At 52.4% G+C, this 19,645-nt stretch overlaps 8 protein-coding genes across 8 annotated transcripts; 4 read left to right on the forward strand and 4 right to left on the reverse strand.

Annotated features, from left to right (window-relative positions):
* Positions 1 to 400: 400 nt before the first annotated feature.
* Positions 401 to 1,501, reverse strand: Triagg1_5891 (uncharacterized protein; the record flags this gene model as incomplete). Its single annotated transcript, XM_062900454.1, has 1 exon — positions 401 to 1,501. The coding sequence occupies one exon, from the start codon at positions 1,499 to 1,501 to the stop codon at positions 401 to 403; it is 1,101 nt and encodes a 366-aa protein (XP_062755092.1).
* A 1,835-nt stretch (positions 1,502 to 3,336) lies between these two features.
* Triagg1_5892 (uncharacterized protein) lies at positions 3,337 to 4,798 on the forward strand (the record flags this gene model as incomplete). Its single annotated transcript, XM_062900455.1, has 2 exons — positions 3,337 to 4,053; positions 4,172 to 4,798. 2 exons carry the CDS (start codon positions 3,337 to 3,339, stop codon positions 4,796 to 4,798), a joined length of 1,344 nt encoding a protein of 447 aa, XP_062755093.1.
* A 489-nt stretch (positions 4,799 to 5,287) lies between these two features.
* Positions 5,288 to 6,435, reverse strand: Triagg1_5893 (uncharacterized protein; the record flags this gene model as incomplete). The annotated part of the gene is made up of 3 exons (XM_062900456.1): positions 5,288 to 5,628; positions 5,745 to 6,168; positions 6,262 to 6,435. 3 exons carry the CDS (start codon positions 6,433 to 6,435, stop codon positions 5,288 to 5,290), a joined length of 939 nt encoding a protein of 312 aa, XP_062755094.1.
* Positions 6,436 to 7,252: 817 nt separating this feature from the next.
* Positions 7,253 to 9,132, reverse strand: Triagg1_5894 (uncharacterized protein; the record flags this gene model as incomplete). The annotated part of the gene is made up of 3 exons (XM_062900457.1): positions 7,253 to 8,245; positions 8,303 to 8,482; positions 8,536 to 9,132. The coding sequence occupies 3 exons, from the start codon at positions 9,130 to 9,132 to the stop codon at positions 7,253 to 7,255; spliced, it is 1,770 nt and encodes a 589-aa protein (XP_062755095.1).
* Positions 9,133 to 10,363: 1,231 nt separating this feature from the next.
* On the forward strand, positions 10,364 to 11,572 carry Triagg1_5895 (uncharacterized protein; the record flags this gene model as incomplete). The annotated part of the gene is made up of 2 exons (XM_062900458.1): positions 10,364 to 10,958; positions 11,022 to 11,572. 2 exons carry the CDS (start codon positions 10,364 to 10,366, stop codon positions 11,570 to 11,572), a joined length of 1,146 nt encoding a protein of 381 aa, XP_062755096.1.
* A 108-nt stretch (positions 11,573 to 11,680) lies between these two features.
* Positions 11,681 to 12,169, reverse strand: Triagg1_5896 (uncharacterized protein; the record flags this gene model as incomplete). Its single annotated transcript, XM_062900459.1, has 1 exon — positions 11,681 to 12,169. One exon carries the CDS (start codon positions 12,167 to 12,169, stop codon positions 11,681 to 11,683), a length of 489 nt encoding a protein of 162 aa, XP_062755097.1.
* A 1,618-nt stretch (positions 12,170 to 13,787) lies between these two features.
* Triagg1_5897 (uncharacterized protein) lies at positions 13,788 to 16,266 on the forward strand (the record flags this gene model as incomplete). Its single annotated transcript, XM_062900460.1, has 2 exons — positions 13,788 to 14,057; positions 14,122 to 16,266. 2 exons carry the CDS (start codon positions 13,788 to 13,790, stop codon positions 16,264 to 16,266), a joined length of 2,415 nt encoding a protein of 804 aa, XP_062755098.1.
* Positions 16,267 to 18,519: 2,253 nt separating this feature from the next.
* On the forward strand, positions 18,520 to 19,251 carry Triagg1_5898 (uncharacterized protein; the record flags this gene model as incomplete). Its single annotated transcript, XM_062900463.1, has 2 exons — positions 18,520 to 18,860; positions 18,924 to 19,251. 2 exons carry the CDS (start codon positions 18,520 to 18,522, stop codon positions 19,249 to 19,251), a joined length of 669 nt encoding a protein of 222 aa, XP_062755099.1.
* Between the last annotated feature and the right edge of the window lie 394 nt (positions 19,252 to 19,645).

A 19,645-nucleotide genomic window follows, 5' to 3' on the forward strand; every position in this document is an offset into this window, starting at 1 on the left:
AAAGCATCAAGATCAAGCATGTAGAGGGTATCCAAAAGAGAGAAAAAAAAGCGCTCAGTGGTATTCCAAAGTTCCAAACTATCTTTCCAAGTTCCTCCAAATCAATGCAATGTCAAGAAAATACCGCGCAGGGTATAAAGTATACACAATAAGAAGAAGAAAGAAAGAAAGAAAGAAAGAAAAAAGAAGTAAAAAATACAAAGGAAACTGAGAAGAATTACGCCAAAATGTATACCGGCAGATTGGGCCCAAGCTCTCCCATCTTTAACATTAACCGGTTCTTTCTTTTCATTCTTGGCTGCTTCCATCATGCGACTTTTCGCGTCTTTCGTAAACTGGTGCCATGCTCCATTTATGCCGTCTTCATCAAAACTCCAAACATGAACTTTCAGGGGTGCATCTAGTACTCTGATTTTTCATTGTGTGTTGCCAGCTCTGACACAAAGCCGGGATGTTGGCCCGCGCTACTGGTAGAGCCGGTGCTCATTCTCTGCGGATGCATCATGGACGGGCTCGGCTGGCCAGACCAGCGTGGGTCAGACGAGGATGAAGAGGGCGGACGAAATCCCGGGCTCGGCTGCGGAGACGGGTAGAGACCGTGTTGGGGCGGGTAGTCGCCGGGCAGTTCCATGATGACCATTTGCTCCTTGGGAGGGATCGGCGGGGGCGCGTACATGCCAGGCTGGGGCGTTTGTTGGTATGTTGACTGTCGAGGGTCGTACAACTGCGGCGTTTGCGATGGAGCGGGGTAGGCGTAGGGCGAATAACCCGGGGAATAATTTGGTGGCATATTGGATGCCTGTGCCAGTTGAGGGCTCTTTTGGCCCATTGCATATGAAACGGAAGATTGCCGCCTGGGATCCGTGACCGTTGCGGGCGTATGCGACCGGTCGTTGGGGTTGACCGTCCTGAGCTTGCCGTCCTCCATCATTGCTTTCAAAACACCAGCATCGAGCAGCTCGGCCTTCTTGATGATGCGCTGGACCATCTCCTTGTTGGCGGCCTTGAGCTGGGCCTTGACAAAGCTGACCATGGCGATGTTGGCCTTGATTTCGATGTCTTCGCGGAGGTACAAGCCGTCAGAGGGGGCTCCGAGGGCCTCGAGGCCAATCTCGCGATGCTCCGGCGGCTCGACTCCAGGCTGGTTGCCGCAGATGCGATACGTGTTGCGCAAATCGATGTTCAGGGGAGCGTAGATGTGAGTCTGCAGGCCCCAGGGCATGTCGTGGAAGCAGCCGTTGAACTTGATCTTGCTGCCGCCCATCTTGCCAATGCCGGGGATGACCTGAACGCGCTCCTCGATCTCATACCAGGTGCTGTAAAACTCGTCGGCGGCGGCATTGCGAGGCGCCGAGATGGGCTTGTGGCCGAGGACAAGCGGGTTGAGGGTGATGACTTCGCTGTGGGAGTGGAGGATGTCAATGGCGAGCTGTCGCGGGATGAAGCCCGGAATGGGCGTGACGAGGGTAAAAGCCTCCTTCTTGCGCAACATGGTGCTCATTTATCGAGTGAAAACTCTGAGAGAGCCAGAGTTTTCGGCGCTGTAGAAGGAAGCAAAGAAGAAGGGGAAAGGAGAGGGAAAAAAAAAGGTGAGATCAGATCCTTCTGACGTCTCTCCCTTGATACAGAGTTCGAATTGGACAATAGCGATGACAATAACTGGATTCAGCCCCGCAACCAGCCTGAAGCCCCCCGTAATTGGCGCACGCTCGAGTGGGTGTAGGGGTTCGATTTACTTTATTTAGCGGAGGTCCAGCGTATGTACGAGTACAGGTACCGAGGCGGGATGCGGTAGTAATTAGTACCTAGTTTCAATAGAGTTGAGATGGATCTAAACCACAGACACGGCAGAGAAAGGAAACGCGAAACGGGCGATGAAGAAACAAAACTCGAACAGAGCCGGGAAAAAAAAGATTTTAAACGAACCCGCGCCGTTGGAGTCCCTGGAGCATTAAATCAAATTCCCAGCGTCAGCATCTGCTTGGGGCGGGGGCGCACAGGCTTTTCCTAGAGCCGCATAGCTGGATCCCGCTAATGAAATAGTAAGCACTGGGCTGGGCAAGGCTTTTCCCTTTCCATGGTCCTCCATGTCAGCATGTCTGGATGGGCACGCCACCAACGTTAGCGAGCTGCTTCGCCCCCCCGAATCCATGGACAGATTTTCGAGGAGTCGCCCGGGAGTGTTGCTACAAGCAGTAAGAGTCTTGTGCTGTTGCCGTGCTGTGTTGTGTGTTGTGCATACGAGAAGTGTTGGTTGTACGGGTTGAGAAACAAGAGTCACACTCGCTGTTAGTTTAGCAACCCGTGGAACCCGACTTAGTAAAGAACCCGACCCTTGGTCAGTATTGTTGGTAACTCGAAATCGAAGGTGCCAGCAGTCCCTGGTAAACTGATACAAAGCACGGACAAATGCGTAATCATTCATCACATCAATAGTCCTCCAAGTATGCATGTACCTACACCTTATCTCTGTCTACTAATACGAACAACTCGTGCGCTTGCGGCGGAGCCCGCGGGAACTGCAACTGACTGGGCTTGGAATGTCTGGGCCTCAACTTGATCCCGCCAAAGTTGATCGATGATGCGGAAGCGTGGCTTTGACGTCAGACGTCCCGGATCACAGCAGCTGGTCAATGCCCGATTCAAAGCTTCTGGGTAACATAACGTCGTAGGATCCGTCGATTGCGCGTCCAGCTCAATGTACTCGGTACTCAAACTCCGGTCCGTAAATACATGCCGCCGCCGGCTGCTGTTAGGCTTCGAGTAGCGCACTTGTACCCTCTTGCACCGCCTGCCGGAAACGCAGCAACCCGACTGTGGCACTCGAATTGTTGGTCCTCAGCAGGGTCCTTCAAACGCCCATCAGCCAGTGCACAAGGCCGTTGCTGTAAAAGTGTAAACGGGCTTGATCCCTGTCAAACTCCGACAACTCTGTCCCACTTGTCTCGGAAATATCTGGCCGTTGGGAAGCTTTGCGGCCCAGAGCATCAGCGGGTGCGAGTACTTCCGGATACCTGAAATAGATCTGGCGGTGGAGCCCGCCGGTGTCTTTGGCAGCGATGCCCCTTGCTGGAGCTTGTAGCTTTTTGCCTCTTGCAGCTCGAGTTCATGTCTTGCTGTCCATGTCATGTCCCCCCTGCAGATGGGCGGGCAGAGGCGATGCTTGTTTCCGTCCTCCATCATCACCGCCTGGAGCGTTTGTGACTACCTACCTTAGCCATTGTGCTGTACAACGAGCTACTGTTCCTGCCTGTGCTCCGTGACGGCCTCGTGCTGCTACACGGCCCCCGTTGATCCCCAACATCTACATCCATACGAGTCCTCTGCACAACCAACATGGCCAGATTCGCTGCCATTGGCGCCCTGTCGCTGGCCGCTATCCAAGCAGCCCACGCGCTGGCTTTACCCGCACCAGCCGCGCCAAATCAGGCACCGCTCGGCGCAACTGACGAGGTCACAGCCTTGATCAAGGACCATGCCATGATCGGCCCCCACCACCTGGACGACGACATCGAGGCGGCCGAGAGCTTCTTCAACGCCGTGTCGTCCATCCGCGGCCACATCCACGAGGACTTTGGCCAGGCCGTGGCCGATCTCGTCGGGCTGGGGCTGGGCTACGCGGGAGATGGACAAGTGGACGTCGGCAGTCCCGGCCACCATCACCACGACGAGGACAGCAGCTTTACGATATACGAGCTAATCTCCAAGAGCAAGTTCACCACAAAGTTCGCCAAGCTAGTCGACGACCACCCTAGCGTGGTGGATCTGCTCAACAGCACCTCTGCCAACTACACGCTCTTTGTGCCCGTCGACAAGGCCTTTGAGGACATCCCGGACCATCACAAGAAGCCCAGCAAAGAGTTTATCGAAAACGCCCTGCTCTACCACATTGCCGAGGGCGACTATCCCGCGCGCAAGATCCTGCACTCGTACACGCTGCCCACGGCCTACGACGAGGAGTTTCTCGGCGGTGAGCCCCAGCGGCTCCGTCCCTCTGTCAACCTGGGCGGAGTCAAGCTCAACTTCTACAGCAAAGTGATCGCTGCTGACATTGTGAGTTGCCCCGCTGAGCAATCGCGTCTAATAATAGCCAACCCGTCGCCGGCATCCTGTTGCTCGTACTTGTACTGTGGACTGACCCTTTCATTTTCCCTTCTTCTCAATCAAATAGGCAGCCAAGAACGGCATCATCCATGCCGTCAACCACATCCTAGTTCCGCCCCCTTTTATCGGTCGAATCATCACGCTCTTCCCTGACCGGTTCTCGACCCTGCTGCTTGCCTATGAGAAGACGGACTTTGTCAAGGAGATTCACGGCCTCAACCTCAAGGGCAGCACCGTCTTTGTCCCCACCAACGAGGCTTTTAACTGGCTGGGGCCCAAGGCAAACGCCTTTCTCTTCAACACCAACAAGGGTCACAAGTACCTAAAGGCCATTCTCAAGTATAACATTGTGCCCAACGCTACGCTCTACACCGATGCCTTTTACGACGAGAGAGATTCGGAGCAGCAAAAGGAGCCGGTCGAGGAGCTGACGAGCGAGCACTACGACCTGCCTACGCTGCTCGGCGACGCACACATCAGCGTCGACATTGCCCGCATCTTTGGGTTTGCCTCCATCAAGGTGAACGGCTATTCGCGAGTGGTTGTGCCCAACGGCGTGGCCAAGAACGGCGTCATCCAGGTTGTCAACCGAGTTCCTCTGCCCCCTCGCAAAGGCCACCGCCACCACCATTCAGAGAACGCCAGTGAGATCACCGTCAAGGATCTGAAGAGCCGACTTGCCGATTATGTGTGATGAAGTATGTGCGACTGCGCTGAAGAAAACAATCTTTTGGATAACTGCCTGGAGCAGATGATGAATACACGGTAAAAAAACGAATTCAACGGTATGTACCCATGTTTGAACGACACCTGAGTCAACCCGACTATCGAATGTAAGATTCCATGACTTGAAACGCCGCATGCAATATGTTTTGATGAGACCAGATTGAAGGATTGAACAATATGTAACTATTGATGACCTCTCTCATTTGAATTCCTAAATAGTACTTTAGGTAGCATTAGCATCAGCACTCATACTACGTGGATGCTGCCACGCTCATTGAACCCCTTTTGACAGCTGCTCTGTCTTGCCTTGTAGTGTGCAGTTTAGAGCCGAGGTAAGTGGCTCAACGAGTATATCCTTCAAGATTAACAGCCACATGAAACCCTAGCAACCACGTCCCAAATAGCAAATGATTGACTCCCTAGAAGAGTCCCTACTACAACTGTGCTCATCGTCACCTCAGTGATCAAAATTCACCCACTTCTGCTTGTTCTTCTCCACAAATTCCTTCCATGTCGTCGGCTTCTCTTCCAGCAAGGCCAAGCTCCCCGCCAGAGATTCGCCAGCATAGTACCCGGGGTCTTCCAGAAGCTTCATATTCTCCAGCAGCTCCTGCGCCGCCGCGGGGGAGAGGAACGACTTGAACTTGTCGTCGTCGATCTGTACGGCGTGGGCGGGCTTGCCCATGACCTGGGAGAACTCGGAGATGAGCCGGTCAATGGTGTAGTAGTCTGACGCCGCAAGGATGCGGTTTCCCGCCTGCGAGGGGAAGTTTTTTATAGCTGCCTTTACAAACTTGCCTGAGGTAGCATTTTGTTTGTCAACGTGGTGGATCTTTTTTTTTTTTCTTTTTTTTTGTGCTGAAAAAATGTGAAAAGCTTTGCGAGGTAATCAAATCAAATCATTCATTTCTTACCCGTGTCTTGGGCGGCGTTAAACAGGGGCGCCTTGGCCTTTGACGGCTCGACGGGCAGAGCCAACGTGTAGCCTGCGGGCTCCGAGGGCGGGTTCTTGCGAATCATGGTCTCGAAGCCGCTCATGAACATGCCCGGCAGGACGAAGGTGCCGGGGACGCCGCTGGAGCGGATGTACTCCTCGATCTTGGCCTTGCCGTCAAAGTGCGAGATGTTGGGCAGGCGGCCGCTGCTGGCGTCGGTGGCGTTGATGAGGGAGGAGAAGATGAGGTGCTGGACGCCGGCGGCCTTGCTGGCGTCGACGACGGCCTTGCCTTGGGAGATTTCGGTGTCGGACGACATGCTCTCCCAGAAGTTTGTGACGAGGAAGACGGTGTGGGCGTTTTGGACGGCGGGGGCGACGGAGGAGGATGAGGACATGTCGGCCTGTATACACGGGCGATTATACATATATCATCTCTGGTTAGAGCTTTACCGGATGGATATAAGTGAAGAAGGCATGTGGTGTTTTCTACGTACCGTGACGAGCTCGACGCCCTTGGCTGCGAGCTTTTTGGCTCCTGGTTTGTTTACGTCGCGAGTGACGCCGCGGATTTTGAATTCTTTGGACAGGGCTGGGTCTGCGAGGATGGCTTCGACGACGGAGCCTCCTTGGTTGCCTGTGGCGCCAAAGACGGTGATGATCTTGGACATGGTGAGATTGTGTGTAAGTGAGGCTTCAATTGCTGTCGGCGTGAATTAAAATCAGCCAAGTGTCATTGAGTATCAATCCGAATGAGGTTCAAGATTGTTTGAAAATGGCCAGCTATAGATTCTATGAGAAGATACGCAGCATGGCGAATTAACTCGTCATGACGTATGAAGCTCAAACACAAGAGGAGTAGAGTAGCGCCGCTCCGCACAAATTTGGTGAGGAGGATTCACCCAATCTTCATGTCCACGCATCATCTTTTGAGATTTGGTGCAAAACTGCCATTATCGATGGCTTCTCATAGGCTCGGCTGAAACTGAGATTTGCCCTTCTAGCTCCCCGATTTGATGCGATTGATGCTGTGTGATGTAATGGCGCTGGCTCGGCCTTTGGAGGTGCGTGTGCGATGCGTGGGTTTTAGTGGCCTTCAGCTCCTGCGCCTAGCTGAATCTGAGGAGTTCCGGTGCTACATGTAGTTAATTCTGCATTGAATTTTGGAATTGGCATCTTTTTGTATGTAGGATTAGGTTTGTGTGGCATTCCACGGTTTGTCTGTGGTATTTTGCAAAGTAAGTCGTCCAACACGCATCCAGGTGGTATCGGTACATGCGTTTCCGAACGATTCTTAAGGAGAGCTAGAGTATCATTGTATATATGGATATGTGATCTATGGATGGCTATTATTCTATATGAGATTTTATTTAACCTTGATTGACAAGCATAAAGTGATCTGTCATTCAAATTGATGAATGGCTACATGTACTATTCTCTTCAACTCTGCGTACACAATATCGGGATAAAGTCACCACCAAACATATTCTAAAGACCAAATTCCGCCAAGATGGCGGATACTGCTCTCACGTTCTCAAAAATAGCCCATTGGCCAAGGTCCTTGTTCCATTCAACATGTGCTCCCTTGATCCTCTGTGCATATCCCCGCACCACTTCCTCTGAGCAACTTGAATCTCCGCCGCCTGATATAATAAGCGTTTTCACACCAAGACTTTCCAATGGGAGATCTGCTTCAGCCTTGGCGAATGCGTCACAGGCCTTTGCAAATGACTCCGGGTCTTGTCCAAGCAAGCCTAGCCGAATTGCTGACATTGCAACATGCTCTCTTGACCTTGTCGCTTCAGCCGTGCCCTCAGATATAATGTCATCGACCACTGCTCCCATTCCCAAAGCGCGAACGAGTTCACCGCGCTTCTTCCACACATTTCTAGAGGCGTCGGAGAGTGGTGAAGACGGTGGGAACAACAACGCAAGCTTATTCACCAAACGAGGGTTGAGAATGGCGAACTTGATGGCAATCAAACATCCAAAGGAACTCGCAATCAGTGTTCCGGGGTTGGACTCGCTGAGTCCCGCGTGCGAGAACACACCCGCGAGATCCGCCGCCAAGGAGTCTACGCTCAAGACGCTCAACGGGTGCGTAGGGCTGAGGCCATGGCCTTCAAAGTCAAACAAGTGCACGTTTGCCTTTTTTTGGAGTTCAAAGTCTGCAATGAGAGGCGAGAAATATTCTGATGTGTCGCCGAGGCCGTGGACAAAGACGACACCGTTGTTGTCTTCAACACCAAGTCTTTTGTAGTGTAACGGCTTGCCATTGATAATGGTCAGTCCAGCTGTGCCGTTCAACGAACGTGCGGCGTTGTCAAGACCGAAGACGGATTGGGAGGCGAGACGCTCCGTCGTTGCGTTCACAGCGGTGACTCTATTGTGTAGAACGCCAATACCAGGGATGGTGACGGCGATTTCGTCTCCCTCTTTTAAAAAGAGAGGCGGGTTGCGTCCAATACCAACACCGGCGGGCTAACAAAGTCATGACTGTCAGGACTTGCAGTATGTATATCACAGGATAAAACTAACCGTGCCAGTAGCAATCACATCCCCAGGTAATAGCGTTTGTCCCTCAGAAAGCGTTTTTATCAAGGTTGGGATATCGAAAATGAGGTCGTCTGTCGTTGCGTCTTGCCGCAACTCGCCATTGACATGGGTTTGAACACGCAGAACCGACGGAAGGGCTTCCTTTGGAACGGCAACTGGGCCCTGCGATAATCAGCAGCCAAACAACGAAGAAGAAATACATGCGCTAGACATACCATGGGACAAAATGTATCCGCCGACTTGCCAATATAAAACTGTTTGTGATCTCGTTGCCTCTCACGAGCCGTCATGTCATTGATAATCGTGTATCCCCAGACATAGTCCATGGCCTTTTCCTTGGGAATCCGGAACCCGGCCTTGCCAACAATAACTCCAATCTCACCTTCATAGTCCACGCTCTTGGAAAACTCCGGGTGCAAGTAAATGTCCTCGCCATCTGCAATGATCGACGTCGCACGCTTTGTGAAGATGACAGGATGGCTGGGCTTGTCGACCTTGTCCGAACTGTCGTATCCCGAGGCATTGAACTCCTTTGCGTGCTCCATGTAGTTCTTGCCCACAGCTAACACATCGCGTCCTACAAGCGGTGCCAATATTTTAACAGATGAGAGGGGCAGAGCAGAGCCAGAGGCCACTATTTGCGATGGGCCGGCTTCGATGACCTGGTAGAGATCTTTGATGGGGTACCCGGAGAGGAGGCTGAGCGGTTGGATTGTGCCGGCTTTTGCGTCTAAATGACCTATCTGGCTGATGCCCGTTTCGGGGCGAGTAAACGCGGCATAGTTGGTTAGATGTTGCGATGATGAACTCATTGCGGTATTTGTAAGGAGGAGGTGCTCGCTTGTTGGTGATAGTTCACTCAGTACAACTTAAAGATATCAAAAGACAGAGGCAGAAGTCTGCGTAAACGAATGAAATCCGACTTAGGTATTGTATAATAAAAAACTTTTTGGACGGATAGTAAACAACTTGAAAGACTATCTGGAGTGAGGAAGACGTGATGGTTTAGCTCAATACTTGGTTTCAAGTGCGGGCGATTTCATTTTGCCGGTAGCGTGTGGAGAATGGTGAGCGTTCATGTAAGATGGAAACCCACGCCTTTTGTTTCATAACCTCGCCCAATGATATAATAAGACAAACAAAGATGGGTTGAAAGATGATGATCATTACATTGAGATTTGGTCAATACTTTTAGATTGTCGAGACTGAGTCTGATCTTTTGAGAAATGCCATCTCTTGGCTACGTGTATGCAGTGATTAAACGCCCACCAATGCATTGAGAGGTATTAAGCACTAACTAACAGGGCTCGTGAAGAGGTGAAATATGTGGAGAGCTGAGTTACGAGCAAATGGGATTTATACTTGTTCAATTGCCCCGGACTCTCAGTTTTTGTTTCATCGAATTGTAATTCAACCAAATTTCATCCTATAACTCTTAAAGTCGCCTATTGTTTGCGACGCCCTCACGTGCTGAAGACAGATATGTATCCTGCCACCTTGCCTACTGTACCTGGAGGGATGAATGCTCTGCGTTAGCATACTGAGAGTTTAGAAGCACAAGAAACACTAAAATTGAAAGCCCATTGGACAAGAGACGCATGATGGAAGCCAAACGCCTCAGACAGACCTCCACTTCCAAGACTCTAGGGAAGTAACCGGGATCTCACCCCAAAGGGAAAAATCACTGTTCTTGTACAATGCGTCTACTTTCATATACATGTACACGGACAAGACGACATAGGTAGTTGATTTGGGGTAATGCCATGCACCCGCCATACTTTCCAAATAGCCAGACAAGCAAATCAAAACTGAGATCCTTTGCAGCCTCTAGCATTATAAATCGCTGCTTAGAAATCCACCCGCACCCTCCACACTATTGCACGATATTTTGTATCAAGACGCAATAGTTGAGGAAATACGGAATAACCCAGCTATATATACAAAGAGACCATGTAGACGAAAAGAGACTTACTTTGTACAAGTAGCCAGGTTTAGATATCACCTGTAATTACAATTAGCCACACAATTGATTAACTATTAATCATGGCGCCCATCCGCACAGCCATTATCGGCCTCTCCAGCACCGCAACCACATCCTGGGCCAGCGCCGCCCATCTGCCCTATCTTCTCTCCCCCCGCGGTCGTGCAAAGTATCAGATCGTGGCCCTGTGCAACAGCAGCGTCGAGTCGGCGAAGCGCGCCATTGAAGTCTTCAAGCTGCCCCCCGAGACAAAGGCCTACGGCAACCCCCAGGACGTTGCCGACGACGAGGACATTGACCTCGTGGTTGTAAGCACTCGCGTCGACGTCCACTACGAAACTGCCCTGCCGAGCGTCAAGGCTGGCAAGCACGTCTTTGTAGAGTGGCCGCTGGCTCACGATGTAGCCCATGCAAAGGAGCTCGTCGACGCGGCTCGAGTTGCGGGTGGACGGACGCTGGTTGGCAACCAAGGGCGCGAGGCTCCTCCCGTTGTCAAGGTCAGGCAGCTGCTTGAGCAGGGGAGCATTGGCAAGATCCTCAGCAGCGAGGTCAGGGCCTTTGGCGGATCCGTTGACCGAGAGGCTTTGCTGTCAGGGCTCAAGTACTTTACTGACAGGGCTGTTGGTGGCAATATTGTAACGATTGGAGTTGGGCATTGTGAGTAATCTTCATCCCCTGGAGTATATTGATTGTCCTCTTTTCACATCTGACATCTTCCAGTGTTTGACCAAGTTCAGTATGTCATCGGGGACTTTCAAAACATCCAATCACACCTCCAGCTCCAGCGCCCCAACGTCCTCCTCCGCGACCCTTCCACCAAAAAGGTGGTCGAAACAGTAAAGTCCAACGTCCCCGATCTCATCATCATCGACGGCACCCTCGCCGCATCGCAAATCGCCACCGAGGGAGCCAATGTGCTCTTCCGTTTCCGTCGAGGCCAGCAATTCCCCGACGACCCTGCCCTCTCATGGACAATTAATGGTGAAAAGGGCGAGATTCGACTCCAGGCGTTTGGCGGATCCTCTCTGCACGCCAGTTCGTACGGCGCTCCCGTCACCATTGAGGTTCACGATTTTGCATCGGACCAGGTGCAGAAGGGCGAATGGAGCTGGCAGAGCTGGCAAGAGGAGCTGGCGATTGTGGGGAGAAGCGTTGGTGTTCTTTATGACAAGTTTGCGGACGGTGAGTTTGAGGGAGCGCCTTCGTTTGAGACGGCTTTGGTTCGCCACGAGCAACTAGCGACTGTTCTTGCTGGGTGGGATGAGAAGTGAACGAATTCGAGTAAGGGGGGAAACGAAAAGTAAGACACTTGTAATGGAATTAGCAGCCATTTTTCAAATTCACGGGCTTGAATCTTTTTTTTTATCAGTCTGGAATAGCTAGGTCTTCTTGGTGATGAAGTCCTCCAAGTCCGGACAGGCTTGTAAAACACTGGCCAATTCATCGTCGGATAGGCCACCCATCGCACGAGCGTCGTTTGAAGTCTTGTCTTTTGGCTTCCGTTTCGAGGTCGTCCACTGGACACTGCATGCTTCATCGCCGCTCAGTCGAGGGAGATCGTTCAAGGTAAAGTCTCCCTTCAAGGGTCCTGTACTTCCATCGTCAAGCAATCCTTTCCTGAAGAGCTCAGATAGTTCCTTTTCCTCGACAGTACAGGATGTCTCGTCGAATCTCTTGCGTTTCTCGTCGATATCGAGGCGCCCTTCGAGGTACTTTTGGTTCTCAACTTCTTGGTCGAGTGGATTGGTCGGGGCCTGGTTGCTACCCTGGACGAGGTTTGGGGTTGAGTGCATCTCTCCGGCTGTGATGGTGTTTTGCTGGTCGGTTGATTTCTCGTCCAAGTGAGTATTGCTCGTTGACTCAGCCATTTTGGAGGATGTGAGGATGTAGAACGCTTTGCTGAAGAGCGCAGCATCGTTGTTGAATATTTCTGCTGTTCTTATACATGATGGGTGATGCATTCACATTGCTACGGCCAATGCCTTGTACAGGCAGATTGCGCATCAAATCCCAGACGTCGTGCAAACGCGCATTTGTGAGTCACTGGCTGCTTATGTGTGTCACGCCGTGTGACGGGTTGCTTCAACATTAGCACCAAACATGGCATATATTGCAGGGTACACTCATGTTTTGGTGAGTCATTCACTGTGTCATGTATTTATTATGGCAAAATCTGTATTTATACGTGTATCGTGCCCTACCCAGGTTCATGACTAAAAGACGATTCTTTTTCCCGTCTTTCCAGCTGGAATGAACCCATCTCGATGACGCACCTCTCGGAACGATCCCGTCTTTCTAGAACACGTCAGCGTGACATGCATATGAGACACCCCAAATAGCTTCCTGGAGGATAGCTGATCAGCGCTATTTCGTCCACCCGACACACGGCTTTGAACACATCATGAGACAATTTACACAGCCGACGTCATTCCTGGCTCCCGACCGTATCGGAACCCGCGGTCGCGGCGGTGGGCATGGCGTTTTCTGGAGCTCTATTGGAACCTTAGTTCCCCTCTGCTGCATCCAAGGTAGATGGAGCTAAAACCATTACCGCCTCTTTTGCAGCCGAATACCAGTCCGGGGATCCTGGGGTACGAGATGGGGGAGTCTCTGCTACTCTGGGTTTGCCAACGTCAGACGCAGCCTGATTGGTACCCGATCGGAACGCCTGATGTACAGGTGAAGCATGTGCCGGTACCCGACTTTGATACAGGGAGCTGCAGACAATCCCCGGAATGCGGCCCCTTTGGCATGTGAAGATTGATCTGTCGCCAGCATCTGCGAACCCCCGAGTCAGCGCAGCGGCACGGCAGCACGTGGACGCAGCAGCGGGAATACGGGGGGAGTAACCGGGGGAAGGATTACGGGGGGCTTAGGTATTTATTACAGCATGGGGGATGGAGATTTGGGGGTGACCCTGCACCTAAAAGGTTAGGTTATGTTGAAGCTGCGTGACTTTAGTGACTGCTCGCTACGATGTGCGACAGTAGAACGAAAGTAGCTGTACCACCTCATGGGTTGCACGCAGCGCTACACTCGGCTTGTAGGGCGACCACACAGGCTCATAGCGCAACTGTAGCCCAACTGCCGACTGGTCCCAGGTACGGCGCCCAGCGTACCCCCAAAGTACACCTGTCCGCCCAGCCCGCGCCCCAAGCCGCTACGGTCCCCACCTGCATATGCCATCAGCGGGTGTGGCAGAGCGGTCAGATGCTCCAACCATCCCCGGATTCTTCCCAGATTGCCTCAAAGCCTCCCCTGTCGCCCCGTCCTCCCTACCAACAGCACTTTTGCTTCCCCCAGTCGCATTGCTCCGTAGCCTCTTCCTCTTGATTTCCAACCCGCTGCCTCAACTGCTCGTATAATTATTATTAGAATCGACGCTGCCGGCAGGAATGGGACTGCAGCCGAGCCAAACTCTCCTGCTGCCCACCTGAAGATCGAAGATCCTCAACAAATCCCGGATGCAACGCAGCGTCTCTTGTCATGGCCGACTTCTTCCTCCGCGCACCTCCGATACCTCAAATACACACCGGCAGCACCTCTACACCGTCGCCAAAGCGCCAGAAACACGCCTCGGCATCTTCGCAGCCTCTGCAGCCCGCTGACCGGACCCTCGCACAAACCGTATCGCAGACAGTCAGAGGAGCGGCGGGCTTCTTGCGATCCTGGAAAGATGGCGTGAGTCGCGAAGAGCGCGAGAAGGCGAGGCTCCTCGAAGAAAGAAAAAACATACTCTGCCTGCGCATGAAGAGCGTATGTGCCTATTGAATCCCCCTCCCGGTGGTTGTTGGCCATATGGGACTAACCGATGTGATAGGCTGAGACATTGAAACAATGGCAAGCGGCAGCACAGGAACTCGACGTCCTCGAGGGCAACGATGACTGGAGACGAGACGATGAAAGCGACGACTACAACGCCAAGCTCATCGAAGAGCGGCTCCGGGCGCTCGACGAGGCCCGCGAAAGTCGGGACATCCGCACCATGATGCACCTCATCCGAACGGCCCTGTCGCGCGATCTCGGCGGCATGGGTAACGTCGATCTTTACCGGCACTCCTATCTTGGCACCAAGACGCTGATTGAGCGCTATGTCGAGTCGACAATCGAAACCATCGACGCTGCCATTGTCCACAGCGCCACGGACCAGGGCATTGCCTACAAGGACCTGCTAGAAGGCATGTTGCTCGCGCGCCAGAGCTTCGGACGAAGCGCCCTTTTATTATCTGGCGGCGGGACGTTCGGCATGGCCCACGTCGGCGTCCTCAAGGCCTTGTTCGAGAACCAGCTTCTCCCCAGGATCATATCCGGCGCCAGCGCTGGAAGCATAGTCTGCGCCGTCATGTGCACGAGGACGGACGAAGAGATTCCGCAGCTGATTAAAGAGTTTCCCTATGGCGATTTAGCGGTTTTCGAAGCCCAAGACAACCAAGATGGCCTGTTGGACCACTTTCGCCGGCTGCTAACGGAGGGCTGCTGGTCGGACATTGCCCATCTCAGGAGAGTCATGAGGGGTATGATGGGCGACATCACCTTTCAGGAGGCGTACAACCGCACTCGACGCATCCTCAACATTTGCGTCTCATCTGCATCCGTATACGAACTGCCACGGCTGCTCAACTATGTCACTTCGCCCAACGTCATGATTTGGTCTGCTGTAGCGGCGTCTTGCTCGGTGCCTCTCATCTTTAACTCGTCGCCCCTGCTGGTCAAAGACCCGGTTACGGGCGAACATCGCCAGTGGAACCCTTCGCCCCAACGATTTATCGACGGCTCGGTGGACAATGACTTGCCCATGACGCGCCTCGCGGAAATGTTCAACGTCAATCATTTCATCGTGTCGCAGGTGAACCCGCACGTCACCCCGTTTCTCTCCAAGGATGATCACCTTTCACCCGAGAATGAGCATGCTCACAAGAGCGCCAAAAACGGTGGCGATGACATGGATTGGATATATACCTGCACATCGCTAGCCAGAGACGAGGCTCTCCACCGACTGCAGTTTATGGCCGAGATGGGTTTCTTCCCTAACATGATGACCAAGTTTCGAAGTATCCTCAGTCAAAAATACTCGGGCAATATCAATATTTTGCCTGACCTGACCCTCGACAACCTCCCCGTGCTTCTCAGCAATCCCTCTGTAGACTTTATGCTGAAGTGCTGTCTCGTTGGTGAAAGAGCGACTTGGCCAAAGCTGTCTAGAATACGCGATAGCTGCGCGATAGAGTTGGCGCTGGATCGTGCAGTGCACCGGCTCCGGACGAGAGTCGTCTTCTCAGAGAGCCAGAGCAACCTCAGAAGCATAGTCTCATACATGGGAGGCTTGCGGCTCAACAAGCATGATCAGACACCCAACCAGGCCAATCTTGGTGTACCGCTTGCCAGTCACGGCCAAAAGCGTCAGCGACGAAGATCAGGCGGGAGCCTCCTTTTGCCCGGCCCAGGATTGGTCCTCGACACCGATCTAACAGATGAGGAGACTGCTGAGGAGGAACGCCTGGAAATCTCCTCACGAAGACATGGACTTGCCTCTTCCACTCCTCTGCGCAAGCCGCAGCTAAAAAGGTCGGCCTTGAGTCAGACGCATGTGCCTCAGTTGTCCGTCTCCCAGTCTCAATCAAACCCAAGATTCAACTTCTCCAAGCCAATAACCCCCCCGGCAAGTATTCACGGCGAGCTGGATGCTATTGATGCCGCGAACATCAACTATTTGGAACCAAGAGTTCCGATTACTTTTAGTGACGATGGGAATGGCCACGTCGGGCCGTCGTTGGGGCCTGCGATATCTCCGGTTGACGAAATCGAGACGAGTGAGCCAAACCACACGAGCGACACGGAAGTGGAGCAAGGGACCGAAGAGAGTGACCCCGATGACAGCCAGTCTGCGCCTCTTGAGGACACTCCCAAACCAGCTAATCATGGCGCATTTGGCCCTGCTGGGCAAGTCATTGGCGGCTTTTGGTGATGAGTATAAAGGATTGACCCCCAACCACGAGCCGGAAGGGGGAAGACACGGCATGGTGTTTTGGCGGATCAAGCCGCACGGAATCCAAGCATAGAATGGCGTTATCATATACTTTCTTGGACAAATGGAAGCCTTTCGCTTACGATACTTTTCTTTTTCATTATTATTCAAGTCAACTATTTCGGGGTTTGTGTATCGGACGGTGGCACTTTGGTATAGAGAGGACATGGCGTCTGGCCTGTGAGGCCCCAGAAAGTCGGCCGTTATGGCGAAATTCGATGCAGGTATTCGGCATGGGATGAGGGAACAACGCTACATTAGTCGGAGGAGAGGAGTAGCATTGCTGGTCAAACACGCATCTTGGCATACCTATATTTGAATCAAACTGATACCAAGAGATTGCCCACGTTTCTGCAAGCATCAGTCGTGCAATATTTGCGCCTAGCGACTTGTTCATTGTGCGAGCGCCATATACCAGAATAGCAGGCCTATCTGCATCGACGGCCGCGTGGCCTAATGGCTAAGGCGCTAGATTTCGGTTGGTACACACCACCTCTAGAGATTCCAGGTTCGACTCCTGGCGTGGTCGACTTTTTGCAGTTTCTGTCAAATTCATAATTTTTTTTTTGCTCATTTTGATTGATATTTGGTGTTCGTTTGTATGCATACAGCGTGGTTGCAAAGTTGTTACGTTTCATCTGCTGCATCCTGGGCATCGAAAGAGCAAATTGAAGCGCTGAGCGGATCTCGGGCTGTCGGCAGTCGTCACACGGGCTCAGGATCTCGGGTCAGCACAGAAAAGGGCGCGCCAGAAAGCCCCATTTGGGTTCGATTGTTACTGTGGCGGCTGAGTAGTTTCGCTTCAACACGTACGATGTTGACTGCCGTGGGGTGATTTTCAGCGATGTGGCTCACCTTGCGAATAACCTTGGTTGTTGGTGGGGATAGAGATTGCGAGGTTGGGGCTGATGGCATGGTCTTTGTGCTACTCGTGTACGTCTGTTACAACCTACGAGTTTGGAATCAATTGAAGTTATCCAGAATGAGGAGAGAGGAAAGAGAGCTAGCTGGGATGACAATAATGCACCGTTCGAAGGGTAACGCCGTTCCTAACGTGGTACCCAAGAGGGGAAAAGAAAAATATGCTCACTTACAAACCCACATACAAAACCGCCTCCCCTCTATATCTTCGCCTACCGTACTAGACATATTCGTTCGACGGCGAGATGACACGTGGGTTTATCATCAATCATCTCCATCTGAGTCGTGCATGTAGCTAGTTTACCGATCCACGGCCGCCTGCACAAGAGACCAAGTAAGACCTTGGTCAACAAAAGGATTAACAGCAAGTATTAGTCCAGAGGTCGAGACCTGCTTAGCCCTTGGCCAAGCTCAGCACCGCAAGCGCCTTGTACTATCGACCGTAAGGCTTACACAAATGTCTCCGTGATTTGTCTTTTGCCCTTCCAGCCAAGAAAAAAGCTACATACCTACTGTAATCAGCTCAGCTTCAACTCCCCGGCCCATCGGCGTTGGGTGTGACCCATGGCCGACCAGCCGCAGCAAAAGAGGATCCATTCAGCCCGCAAGCGTCTCTCTTTAACCGCAGTTTCTTTGGGGGTGATTGCATGAGCCCGAAAGCTATCAAGAGGAGCCCGCGGGAGCTAGTCGCCCATTGCGTCAGAGAGACTCGAATTGCAAAATGCGCACGGCGGGCCAATGAGGCGGCGAGCTCAGCACGCAATCGCGGCGCCTTGCCGCTTTGAGGACCTCCCTAGGCCAGGCACTTGGCGCGGATCGTGGGGTTTGTCGAGTGGAATGTTGCAATGGTTCGTTCGTTTTGGTAAGGAGCAGAAAGCTTGAAGCTCGGGGGTGGGCGGGGGGGGATGATGCTCTTGTTGCTGTGTGTTGTGTTGGTGTGTTTTTTTTTTTAGCTCCGTAAGCAAGACTTGGGGCGAAAGAGGAAAAAGGTGATGAGACGGATGGAGGGGGAGGGGCTTGGAGGGGAAAAGGAAAAAGAGGGAGGAGGAATATTGGGTGATGGATGTGGTTGCGTTGATGGGCCCCTCGATTACGTTTTTGGGGGCGGATGGGTGATGAGAGATATATATAAGCCTCTTTTTTCTCTTCTTCTTTTTTTTTCTTCCTGTAGTTGATCTCTCTGTTTCCTGTTGTTTGTCTTAAACACCAAGCTCTGCACCTTTCTATACCCCAAACAACACAACACAAAACCCCTCCATCATCACCATCACCATGTCTCAGCCTGCCCCCCTCCGTCTGGGCTCCGAAGCCCCCAACTTCAAGGCCGAAACCACGCAGGGCCCCATCGACTTCCACGAGTTTGTCGGCGACGGCTGGGTCGTCTTCTTCTCCCACCCGGAGGACTTCACGCCCGTGTGCACCACCGAGCTGGGCGCCTTTGCCAAGCTGCAGCCCGAGTTCACCAAGCGCGGCGTCAAGCTGATTGGCCTGTCTGCCAACACGGTCGACTCGCACAAGGGCTGGATCGACGACATCAAGGAGGTCACTGGCGGCCATGTCACGTTCCCCATCATTGGCGACAAGCAGCGCCAGGTTTCTCTCCTCTACGACATGTAAGTCTTTGTTGTTCTTGTTGCTGTTGCTTCTACTTGTTTCCTGACTAACAATGCAAACAGGATCGACCACCAGGACGCTACCAACGTCGATGAAAAGGGCATCGCCTTCACCATCCGCTCCGTCTTCTTCATCGACCCCAAGAAGAAGATCCGCACCATCCTCTCCTACCCTGCCTCCACCGGCCGCAACGCCGCCGAGGTCCTGCGCATCATCGACTCCCTGCAGACCGGCGACAAATACCGCGTCACCACCCCCATCAACTGGCAGCCCGGCGAGGATGTCATCGTCGCCCCCGTCATCAAGGACGACGAGGCCAAGAAGCTGTTCCCCAACTTCCGCACCATCAAGCCCTACCTCCGCTTGACCTCTCTTCCTGAGGTCTCATAGATTATGAGCCGCCGAATACTTAAAAGTAACAAAAATTTAAAAACAAGACAAAAAACCCTAGTTTCGGAAAGCAAATCATGGGTCTGCGATGGGGGATGGGAAAGTGTCAAGAGGGGGACAAAGTTCCGCTAATCGTGCAAAGTTACGGCATGGCGCTTGAGGGCGGTTTTTTTATCTATATCAAAAAGCACGTCACCGGTGTTTAGATGTTGTTGTTTGTGCCACGGAAAGCCTGATGACATGCATCCCTCATCATGGCCTGTGGGGGGGCTTTTTTAAATGGTGGCAATGACTATGATGTTGAATAATAAAAAAGATACCAATTTTTTTTCCTAATGGCATTGTTTGACGATGAGTGTGTGGTATAAGCTGAGAAACCCGTCCATTGGTGTTG

This window comes from Trichoderma aggressivum, assembly GCF_033847375.1.
Source record: "Trichoderma aggressivum f. europaeum strain CBS 100526 chromosome Unknown scaffold_022, whole genome shotgun sequence".
Classification (NCBI taxonomy): Eukaryota; Fungi; Ascomycota; class Sordariomycetes; order Hypocreales; family Hypocreaceae; genus Trichoderma; species Trichoderma aggressivum.